This window comes from Bombus bifarius, unplaced genomic scaffold (genome assembly GCF_011952205.1).
Source record: "Bombus bifarius isolate JDL3187 unplaced genomic scaffold, Bbif_JDL3187 scf7180000009772, whole genome shotgun sequence".
NCBI classification, from domain to species: Eukaryota; Metazoa; Arthropoda; class Insecta; order Hymenoptera; family Apidae; genus Bombus; species Bombus bifarius.
The window spans coordinates 711,592-724,345 of record NW_022885327.1 but is presented as its reverse complement, the minus strand read 5'-3'; the positions used below and the strand labels follow the sequence as shown (position 1 = coordinate 724,345).

At 30.4% G+C, this 12,754-nt stretch overlaps 1 protein-coding gene across 4 annotated transcripts; it reads right to left on the bottom strand.

Annotated features, from left to right (window-relative positions):
- On the bottom strand, positions 1 to 9,182 carry LOC117215704 (nuclear pore complex protein Nup153-like). Of its 4 annotated transcripts, none has more exons than XM_033462117.1 (9): positions 8,908 to 9,182; positions 6,935 to 7,225; positions 6,744 to 6,850; positions 6,544 to 6,668; positions 6,182 to 6,399; positions 5,728 to 6,101; positions 2,440 to 5,614; positions 2,232 to 2,353; positions 1 to 2,152 (listed from the first exon to the last, which is right to left on the bottom strand). In XM_033462117.1, exons 1-9 carry the CDS (start codon positions 8,980 to 8,982, stop codon positions 2,092 to 2,094), a joined length of 4,548 nt encoding a protein of 1,515 aa, XP_033318008.1. In that variant the 5' UTR covers positions 8,983 to 9,182; the 3' UTR covers positions 1 to 2,091. The 4 variants fall into 4 exon arrangements, with proteins under 4 accessions (XP_033318008.1, XP_033318009.1, XP_033318006.1 ...); XM_033462118.1 differs by having other exon boundaries at positions 6,182 to 6,363; XM_033462115.1 differs by having other exon boundaries at positions 6,544 to 6,850.
- Between the last annotated feature and the right edge of the window lie 3,572 nt (positions 9,183 to 12,754).

Here is a 12,754-nt window from a genome sequence, read left to right as displayed (position 1 = left end):
TACTGTAAGTATTAACTAGTTTATTTCAATTACTGAATTGTTATAGATTTTGTTCTACGATTAAACGGTAGGTTAATTGTAATTTTAATTATACAATTATACAAAGAAATATTGATTAATTATGTTGATACATTTTTTTACATACTTAGCAATACTATTCTAGTATTACAGGTAACAACTACGAAGGGTATTTGCAGAGTATGCAATTTGTAAATTATCAACATGAAATCAAGGCTTCTTTGTTATATATGCAGAAATTAAAAACGCCTTAAAACCTACAATGTAAATATTACACAACATATAAAGTAACAATATGTAACAGAGTTGTTTTGTACCTATATATCTACTATGGCAGAAGGTGGGTCTTGTGCCGAGTTATTCTTGGCTACTGTCAATTTTAAGCCAACATTATAGATATAACTATCCTAATCTTAAATAGGACGTGCATGATTTCATATTAATTCATTAATCATTAACACGTCAACTAACTACTTTCTGTATTTAGGGACTTCCAAATGTAATAGTTACTTTTATGGCTTTTTAATATTTTGAAAACAACTTTCCTATACTTACATTTACTTTAATATCACTCTAGGCTAAACTGCACTCATTGTAAAAATCTGTTATTTCACAAACACTGCAATTAAAATGTAAAAATACTGTCAAAGAAATAAGTGAATCTTAAAAAAAGGAAATTATTTGACTTAAAAATAAGTATCTACAATTTTTGAAATTTATGTGTAATTTTGTAATATTATCTCTATGAATTTTATTGTAATATATTTAGTTTTACTGTAATACAGAGTGATACGTTTTCATGATATACATAGTAGAAGCAACAATAATATACAAAGTTAATAACAATTTCAGAAACTTACTATAAAAATACATTCAATTTAGTAACAAAAGAAAAAGTAACTCTTTAGAAGCCCCATAATAATTTATTTCCATTCAACATACTTCTTGATTCATTTTCCATTCATTCTATGGTAAAACACGCAACATTACTATAATTTAATTCTATTAAAATGGCATTCAGTATATTCTTATAGAATTAGTTCATTCAATATATAAAAAAAATATACAATTTCGACTACTCAATGCAATCGTTCAGTAATCGTGAGTTTGTACTATCCGAATGCCATTTTCTTTTATGATACATTTTTCTTGGACTAGTACTACAAAGACTGTAGAACTGTCCGCACAATTCTAATGAAAATATAATTAATGTCTATACGCAGTGGGACTTCATTGATATTCAATCAATTCACAATACTCGTAACGTGTCAAAATTTATAGAGAAAATGAATAAAAGAATTCTGTTGATAACCATATATTTCTCATTCATTAAGCTCCTTCAAGATTGTGTACCTGACTATGTAAAATTGTGTATACTGAATACATTAAAAATAAGTAATCAGGTACGGATGATTGTTTTTACATACAAATATAAGAATAAAGCCATTACAAGTCATTACAATGTTTCTTTCATTACAAAAAATAATTTTTAATTAATGTATTTCGGCACTATTTAGTCCCTCTTGCTTCTCAGTTACAAAAGTATTGTTACGAGTTGTGAATGATTTATACTTACCTGAGGGATACACTCCCACTTGTTATCCTCAATAAATTGCATGTATTTAGTGCTTTGTTAGGTTTCTTTATCGAGGTATTCTTTCAGCAAATTAATTTGTCACGTCAATACGCACACATAGTGTCTTGTTTGGGCAAGGTATTAGTAATGCGATGGCAGATTATGTATGATCTGTCATAGTTTCAAAAATGGCTTCATGCCAACATCAAAGTATCTTTCGTTATTATTGTATAATTTAAATAATTTATAATTTACAGATCCTGTAGAACACAAGTGGCTGTACGCAAGCATATCCTATTGACAAATTAATATATTACATAAAATGCTTGGTATACCACCACATTGATGTAACCATTGATGGTTGGTATATTTTCATTGCATCATACCGTAACTTAAGCATATATTCAAAAACATATTCATACACGCGGTTGCATGAGATATATATAAAAAAATGCGTCCGAGTGTATGTGTAACTATGGTCGTGTGTTACTTGCCCTCTACCGCATTCTTCTAATGGCTTTTTTGAACTTCCGTTGTGGAGTTTGAGTAGGTATTGCTCTGAAATAAAATATGATAATATATAACAAACAATTCTTGTAATTAACATGATGAATAATTTTGTATAATTTATACATACTTAAATGCTACAGGTGCATTACCACCAGTGAAGTTAAATGTTGGTGGAGTATTCGGATCAAATGTTGGTGTAGTACCGGGAGCATTAAAATTAAATCCTGCAGATGGTGTAGAAGCAGATGCCTAAACAAATTAATTATTAAAATTTAATTCTAATTAAATTCAACTTGTTCCAGACATCTTGACATCTTGTACTTTAGTATACTTACAGTACCAAAATTAAAACCACCTGACGTAACAACAGGTGCTGTAGATCCGAAATTAAATCCTGTATTTGAAGGAGTAGACGAGAACGACGACGACGCTTGATTCTGTGTACCAGGTTGTGATGCACCAAAAATTGGATTTGTTGCTGTAGGTTGACCAAATGCTGATGCTTCCGGTTTAGGTGCATTAAATAGAAAGCCAGAAGAATTAGTTGATGCAGGATTATTGAATGTATTCCCAAATAAATTAGCGTTTTTCTGGGCAGATGAATGGCTACCAAACGTAAATAATGGTTTCTGAGTTGATTCTGCAGGATTAGTATTTGTAGAAAAATTAAATCCAGTTGCTGGTTTCGCTATTGGTTGAGCAGGAGTAGTGCCAAACGTGAATATGTTTGAATTTGGTGTACTAGTTTCATTTGACTTTGAGGTAGATCCAAATATGTTAGGTGTTGACTCAGTAGTAAACGTCGAAGCAGTATTATTACCAAAAACGGGTGTAGCAGATGATCCAAAAAGTGTTGATGTAGCTGACGGTGCGCCAAAAGAGACTGGTGTTGCAGTTTGTGCTTGGAGTGATGGATTGAATAAAGATGTTGGTTTATTATCTGTGTTTCCAAATACACTTAATTTTGGGTCAGTTGAACCAAAAATTTTAGGTTTATTTTCCGTATTACCAAATATTGGTACTTTATTTCCTGGTACTACAAAAGTCGAGGATTTACTTGTATTTGCAGCACCAAATGCAGGTTGTTTGTTATCTTCAGTTGAAGTTTGTCCAAATGCTGGTACAGTTTTTGTATCATTATTGCCAAACAGCGATGGAGCACTAGAAATACTTGAGAATAATGAACTTCCAGGAGAGGCATTTGGCAATGTACTAAAAGTTTTAGTTATTGAGGATTCTTCCTTTGTTTCACTGTTCCCAAATGTAAAGGTATTAGATAAATTAGAAGTAGGAGCTGATGTTGATATCTGTCCAAATGTTGGTACAGCTGGTGCTTGCGTAGTTGATTTTGATTCAAGAAATGTAAAGGAAGATTGAGTAGAAGATGGAAGACTTGATACCACAGTTGTAGAAGCACTACTAGTAATTGTACTTGTGCTACTTGGTACAACAAAAGAAAATGCAGCAGTTGATTTAGGTTCTTGTATACTGCTTTGAGTTACTGAAGGTAATGTATTTGTATTAGTAGTAGTAGATTTGATAGCTTCTATGTTTGGCTTTGAAGCTCCTGCCACAGTACTTTCCAGCAAAGGAGTTTGTTTTTCTTCTTTTATGTCTGTTTGTTCAATTCTAGGCTTAGGCATATTAAATGTAAAGGTAGGTGCAATTGATGTAGAAGTTGTTACATTTACAATCTGCTTATCACTTTCTATTGTTCCATTTTCACTCTTAGCTATACCAAATGAAAATAGTGGTGTTGAACTTTTTCCCACGTTTTCTGAATCTTGTTTTACATCAGTCTTTTCAGCATTATTTACTTTATTTGGAACTCCAAAACCACTTCCTGAGGTCAAAGAGACATTATTATCAGATTTCTGTACTTCACTTGTTTTCGTATCTTCCTTTTGAATACCAAATGTAAATTGACCTGTTTGATTACTTTGTTGTTTTTCACCGAATTTAAAACCATTTGTAGATATTGTAGTATCAGTCTTTTCTTGATCAGCTTTGTCAATACCGAATTTAAAACCACTAGTATTTGCAGGCATATCAAAATTAAATTGTAAATTAGAATTAGTATTTGTAGAAGTAGAATTATCTGGTTTTGTTGAGCCTGGCTTTGCATCACCACAAGCTACACATGTAGTGACTTTTGTTTCATTTTGTAGCATGCAAGTATTGCAAATCCATGCACCTTCAGGTTTTTTAAACTTATCTCCAAATCCATTTGAAAATAAAGGAGAGGCATTCTTAGTAGCAATCCCAGTACTAGGTTTAGCTGTATTACAACATGGACAAGAATCAATAGAGATGAGATTTCTAACCATACAGCAAGGGCATTCCCATGTATCCTTGTTTGAGTTTAATTTATCCATATCTTCATTTTCATCAATTGATGCATTGATTATATTCTGACATACAGAAATATTTGTGTTATCTGTAGGATTCGTACTGTCTTGTACACTCATTTTTAATATACTTGATTTAGATGTATTGCAAAAAGTACACATAGTTGGGTTTTCAGAATCATTTAACCTACATTTAGGACAGTTCCCAGACTTCGTCTCTTGCTTTGTATCTGGTTTTAGTGCACTACACGCAGCACACTTAGTATCAGTTTGTTTATTTCTTACAAAACATGATGTACATTCCCACTGATTACTTGAAAGTTTAAACTGCGAGCCAAAATTATCATTTGCTGTAGTTTTTGATTCACTGACATTGCTTGATATTGACAATTCAGAAGTCTTCTTATCTTTAAAACTGGGTCTAGTAATCTTGCAAGCAAAGCATTGTGTTTCAGAATTGTTATTCTTAAACAAACATTCAGAACATTCCCACATAATTGAAGTATCTTGTATATTGGATTGTACATTTCTAACAGATTCAATAATAACTTTGTCAATTGCATTTGTTTTATTATTGGTAGATTCTTTGTTTGACTCTAACTGCGTCTTTGATTCATCTGATTTTTCAGCTTTTGTTGTACTAGATTTAGAGCAAAGAATATCCATAACACTTCCTGATTTTAATTCATTTGAAGTAATAGGAATAGTTTTATCATTATTCTTTATCTTTTCTTTTAGTCTAGGAGCTGTAGATGAACCAGACCAAATAAAATTTTGTGTTACAGGGGGTACATAGTCATTTGATGAAGTGGACTTGACACCAACTCTTTTTAAAGGAGAATCTGAATTACTAGATTTATCAACTGATTCCTTATCAGCACTAATTGGGCTACTAAATGTGAAATTATTGATAGATTTTAAGTTCTTTGTGGTATTTGTTACTTTTATAGGACTTGCAAATGTGAAGGTATCTTCTTCGCCTGTATTAGATTTGTCTCCTATATTTGTATTAGTAGATGACATAAAGTTGAAATTAGGTAAAGAAGATATAGGTAAAGGTATGTTTGGTAAATTAACTGGTTCAACTGTATCTTCTTGCTCAAGATTTGCTGCTTTGGTTTTAATTTTTCCATGATGTTTTGAATCTTCATCAATTTGTGTCCTGTACAAAAGAAATTACATATATTATGAGTGTATATTTAATGATTACCAATGTTTATTTGGCAAATAATTATACATACCAATATTTTGAATAAATAATAATTATATATTCACCTGAGATGATATTCTTGAGGAGGCGGTGGTTCGCTCCGTGCCGAAACAATTTTTCTAGCTGCAGCTGTCGTATCTTGTAATTTTTGCCGCCGTCTCAATTTTAATATATCGGGTATGGTTGGTACAGTTAATTCGCGAGTTAAATGACGTAATCCAACTTTAGTTGTTGACGTCATTTCCTCCCTCGATCTCTTTTTATTTGTTGGTGATATATTATTCATCATTTTTAATGGAATTTTTTTAGCATCAGTTATTGGCGATGAAAAATGTTCTAATGCTTCCAATATTTTTTTAGCAGTTTGACTCATACCAGATGAATCTGTATTAGATGGTTTTACTTCAACACTTGTTCTTTTAGGAACTTGAAGTTGAATCTGAAATTAGTAGCAATTAATATACCATAAATAATACTGAAAGTAGTTAAAGAACAATAATTAAAATTAATAACACATACCTCATTTGAACTATTAAACAAATTACGTCCTCGTTTATAAAGACCAGCTGCATTTGCTCCACCAAAAGTGGTATTTCCACTGTAAAAAGGAGATGCCAAGGCAGATGCACGATCCTGCGTGTTTGTCATGATTGATGCATTAAAGCTTGGTCTACGACTACTTAAGGAATCTCGGGTATTATCTAAAAATAAAGATCTTGGAGACTGTATATGGCTGGCTAAAAAAAATTTGTATATTAAAATATATCTTGAATAAGAATTTATATTTTTAAAAGAGGAAATGATATATTTTTGACATATTTAAACATGAAAAAATATTTCTTATTAAATATAAAATCACAAAGAAGATAAAGTTTACTTACTGAAATTTAATTTGTCATTATTAAACCTTTTTCTTTTAGAGAATGGAGAGCTGTAAGAGACATTTGATGGAGCTTCTTGTCTATTGGTTTGTGGAATAAGAGAACTGCAACAGCTAGTGCTCTCACTGGATTCAGAATTATCATCCATACCATTTGTAGTTCCATTATTTGTAGTAGCAACTAATGAATTTAATTCCGACCTCTGTGGTGCTATGTTTCTAATATCTGATTGTGTTGCAGGTGTAGAAGATACTAAATGGCTCATCCCGCTTGGTCCAGCCATTGCAGGTTTAGAAAAATCTTCATTCTATAAAACCATTAATTGAAGAAAATATGTTCAAATTAACAACATTTTTATATAACAATTTTATATAACATTTTTATATATTACCGTTTCATCATGAATGAAATATTGTTGCTTAGATGGACTGGCTTTGTTAATTGTTGATTTAGTTCTTGGTTGAATTGAAAATGTACCAGGTGGATGAGAAACATCCATACGAATACATGGTCGTTTTATCGGTGGAGGTTTCTGAATATCTTCTTCTGATTCAACCTCTTCAGGATTTCCATTGTCCTCTAATATATCTTCATCATTTTGAGATGTATTAAACCACTTACTAATCCACAACCTTTGTGGTAAAAGATCAGTCACTTTTGTTGCTACTTTTTTTACAAAAGACTGAAATATAAAGGAAATAAATGCATAGATATTAAATAGTACATGTATGAATTTAAAAGGAGTTATCAACAGGAACAGTATGAGACCCATTCCAGAGCAGGAGATACCTCAAATTTTGTGGATAGAATGAGGGCGGTGAAAGAACGCATTGACGAAAAGTAGAGAGAGGAATGGAGTTTTTATAGAAATGACAATTGGACGAGGAAATTAATTTCTAATGGTTGTACTTTTTTAACCTCCTTTAACTTTTAAGTGTGTATCGAAAGACAATTAGTAAGGAGGATCACTCGAGCATGCGTTGTTCCACTGCCCTGGGTGGATTTACGAGAGGATTGAATTTGAAAGCTACGTTAGCATGTCACTTATGGTGGAAAATTTGATAGAGGCAGTAACCAAGAAAGAGAACAATAGGACTAGGTTTCAAGCGTTTTCTAGGAAGATCATGAAAGAAAGACAAGTGCAAGAGATGATTGTGGAGAGGAGGAAAAGACAAGCTAGTAGACTGAATTAAGAAGACTAAACTAGTGAGGGATACACACTAAGGCCAACCCTGAAGTAATGTCGAAAGGCGGTTCTGGGGTTGGTTCCTGTATCATAAGAGGAACGGATAGAGGTGGGGTTTTTAGTGGATATGGCGATTCCATCCGCTGAATTCTATATACTCAGTCACTGGGTATGTGTAATAGCATTTTCCCTTCCTCGAGGAAAAAAAAAAGAAATATTAAGTAGTACATATGTTATAATATTCATATATATAATATTAATTGTGTAGTATTATGATAAACATAATAAAAAATATTAATAAATGGAATATAAATTACATAAAGGAAAGAAGTTATATGTATATATATACTTATATTAAATAAAATGAAATTATTTATTTACATTATACATGTTTGTATTATATGTAGTCATATTTCATTTAATATACTTGTTAGATAATAATTCTAACAAATATACACAGAATTAGAGATGAAAAATTGGTTATTAAGATATAAGATTCATCTATAAATATTTCGTCAAACTAACATGTGTAGTTGCGTAAACATAATAACAATTAAAATACATAAAAAGTCATTCTTAGAAATTGAGGTTAAAATAATTCGACCGAAAGCAGATTAAGTTGCATATTTACTTAAGTCGATTGAATTAAACGAATATTATCATTAGAAAAAAAAGAAATGATCTTCAGAAAAGATTACAAGATATTGCATGAATTTGCGCAAAACGTGATTTTCCAACGTCACGCGTGTCTTTTTCGCATACATACTAGATGCAAATGGTAACATTTAAATTTCTTTAAGCTGACAGAGTGATAAATTTACGAGAATTGATTCGCTTAATACATTCTTCAAGATTTTCCTGGTAAGGAATCACGTTTCAAGGTTATATGTTATATGCGTCTTGATAGGTATCTCATGAGCGAAGTATTGTAGTATCTACTTAGTATGGGAAAGATTGAGGTTATCGAGTGGATTCACATAACCGTGACGTCGTCCAGGTCCGTTGAAATAGCACTTTAGGACAACATAAGTCATGCAAAAGGTAGACTGAAAAGAGGTTGGTACATAAAGCAAATTCGTTGGGAGGTCTAATTTAAGCGGTAAGGCGCGAAGAACCGTTGGATGTGAGGCAAATTCGTTTCTGTCGCGGCAGACTCGTGCCAAGAAGATATTACTCACATTGTTTGCATCGTAGGGCTTCGTATTATGCGACGACGACCGTCTTCCACTCAAACTGTTACTCCGCTTAGCCATGATGGGCACTGATCACTTATTTATGAGTAAAAAACACGCGAGAATGTCTTCAAACGGCGCATCCCAGAAATTGTCAGCGAACCACCACCTTCGTGACTAAAATCCACGAGAGAAAATATGGCCGCCCCAAAGACCGCCACCAGGGCGCCAGGTTTCTCTGGAATATGCGCTTGTCGCGCCTGCCCACGTGACACATCGTATGCGTTTGCTGCCTTAAAGTTGGCGTGTGGTATTGCTATCTCTTTTTAAAAAAGCTTTCCTTATTTCTTATTCTTTATTGAATTATGAGTGTTCGAAACGTACCTCATTTCACTACATGTATCAGTATTGCAATTAGTAAATGTCTATTTTCTTAACATATAACATTTTTTTCATAGTCCGTAATAGACTTTTGTTTGTGCCCTAAAATTATATTATACATTACTAATTAGTAATTAATTAATTGCTAATTCTAATCTAAAGACCTATAATATTCTGATAATAATATGATAAACCATGTAAATATTTATAAATATTTTAACAGGGTAGAGAAAAGATATATACATTGTGTGTGTGTGTATATATATATGCCTTGTGTGTGTGTGTGTGTGTGTGTGTGTGTGTTTGTAAATATGTATATATATGTATATGTGCACTGTGTACAGACATGTATTGTACGTACATACATTCATATGCATACAATAACATGCACTCACACGCAAATCACGCATAAGCGCGTTATTAACAATAAGTAACATGTAACGTTTTGTAAGTATGAATCTCGTAAATAAAATATTAAGAACGCTTTCATTCAAAAAAAGTCTATAATTTTATATTCTGTCTACAGATAGCGCTGTAACAGCTTGGGGTCGGTTGATACATTATCGACATTTTATAACCTGTATCGGCTATATCCATTTCGTTTATTTTGTTGTAAGTAACATATACAGTTGTCGACAAAAATCTATTTGCACACCATTGTATTTATAATAGCATTTACATACTGTATAATTAGTTAGGTCCATAGGTATATTAAATTTCGCACTATTTAATGGTATTTTGAAATGAAATGCACAGAACCTGGTAAGAAAAATGCTTCGTTGGAAGATAAAGATAAGTGCAAATACTATTTGTAACCATTGTACATGTTTTTTTAATTTTCATAAAATAATTAAAAGAAAAGAATATTTCATAATATAGATTATTGTGAAGATTAAGTTTTAAAAATTTCTCTATATAAAGTTTGGAGTACAGATTTTGTCTGTATTATGATTGTCTGTATAATATATGTATGTATAATTCAAAATAGATCAGTTTTCTGAATCTATGCTATATGATTTAACTTTATATTCGTACAATATTGAAACGTTATAATATCTATTCTTTTAATAATATTAGTATGTAGTAAACAACAATATTTGGTTTATGACTAAACAAAATTTTGTATAAAATGTTAGTTGAGCGATCAGTCAATGTAATCGATTGTTTCCATTGTTTTAAAATAAGTCGTTTTTCGTAATGAGCGCTTCTTACTTCCGGTTGCATGTTTAAGTTAAGTGCGCTAATTTTTATGTATATCGTATTCTTAGTTTTCAGTTTACAATCATATTAAAGATTACACAGTATATATTGTTTCTTCTATTCTTTTAATTTGTTTGTTTAATTTTAAATTGTAACTATAGATATATGTATATCTATTTTAAATATGATATTGTGAAATGAAAAAGAATGAAAATGATTTTTCGACTTTTGGAGTATTATGTAAACATACGAGCAAGTGCATTAAAATGATTAAATTGAGCAAATCGATTAAGATATTAAAATAAAGATATTTTTTTTAATTACACACATAATTCTTATTACATCTCACATTCTTTCGATTTATCAACAGATAATAAGAAACATACTAGATGTCCAACAGATAATAAAGACAGTTATTTTCTACTTTACTAATTTCGCTTATAAACATATCTCACAAACGTATAAACATACAAACATATGCATACATAGAGACATTGACTAGGATTTGTGATAGAAATATATTCAGATCTTATATTTGAAAAGACAGAAGTAGATAAATTAGATAAATTAGACAATTTTCCATTATGATAGAAAACAATGCAGAGACTTCTTTTATTTGTACTATTCTTTATTTATGTTTGCATATATTTTGCATGGATATAATTGTTTTATCAACTTTCTTATTAATTTAAATAAAAATTTTGTTTTAAGTGACTGAATTTAAAATGATAACCATTGATAATTTTCTATTCTAAGACTTTATTTTTAATATTCAAAGATTATATTTTTATATATATGTACTTACGCTATAAGTACATCCATTTTCTAACGATATACTTATTTAAAATTTAAGTAATTATAATTAATTTAATTATTTAAAAATAATATAAAATTGTAATACTCCAAATTTGAAATCTGAAATTTAAATACTCTGAATTTATTAAACGAAATATTTATTTATGTACTATGATAATGCTGTATTTATATACATAATAAAGCAGTAAAAGGTTGTGTCTGGATAAAATAAAGAAGATAGTCATCCAGAAACAGCGTAAGCTTTGGAACCCAAAGAACTAAATTTGGCACGTAAAAACTGAACTGAACAGATTTTGATAACGTTTTCTCTATCGTATAGTTTATTATCCAGGAAAGAGAATAGGATATATTTTATCTCCATCTGTTTTTTAGAAACTGAGAAATAATTTGGCATCCGACAATGAGTTGTATGAGCTCCTATGTTTGATAGAGGTCAAGTAACAATGGCTATTGCTTGCACGCCGTGTTTGTTTTGAAATCCAACTTTTTTATAATCTAATATTTTTTACTACAAAGAATAACTTAACTGCTACTATAAAAAATATGTAGTTATTTCGTTTATAAATATTCATTTGCTTAAAAATTGTTCCATATATCAGTAATCCACGTTACGTACTAGTCCACTAGTATACATACACTGTGTATTAGTATAATAATACAATAATGCATACACTGAAATTAAATTAATATTTTCCTTGGAAATAATCGCAAGCAACTATATCCATTTATAAAATTGAAAAGTAAAATCGAAATATATGTGGCATAATTAAATAGATATAATAATTACTAAACATATTATTAACCATAACAATAGTCTATATTTAATTAATTCATATTCTTCAAACTAAAATTATTCAATAAAGTCTTTAAAAAGTGTATTATTTATTACTGATATATATATATATATGTATTTTGATATCTAATTCTTTCCTTGAAAAAATTTACAAAATTTTAACTATTCCGGTTTATGAATATTATTTAATAAGTTTCATAACTTAACAAGTACTAATAATCATTTTTTAAAAACATTTGAAATGTAGCATATTTTACAATAAATTTTGTCTACTGTTCCTATTTGTATCAAATATGTGTTGTTTAATAATTAGATATGCGTTGTTTAATAATTTTGATCGATTGGCAGCTAATCCTTTCCCCGACCTGTCTGTCTCTCTCTCTCTTTCTTAGAATTGTTTTGACCGGCTTCATTGATGGTATCTCCGTTATTACATTCGTGATTCCCACGATAAATGCAACGAGATACGTTATTATATACGATATGTCTGACTATGTTTTTTACATACAGCCACAGTGGCCAATATGCATGTGCATATACGTATATGTAAGTATACGTCTATATTGTCTTCGACTTGTCGTAGTCAAACTTTTTCTAATATTAAGATTCTCTTGCACAATCGAGCTAACATTATTAACGAAAATTTACAAGTTATAAGTTATA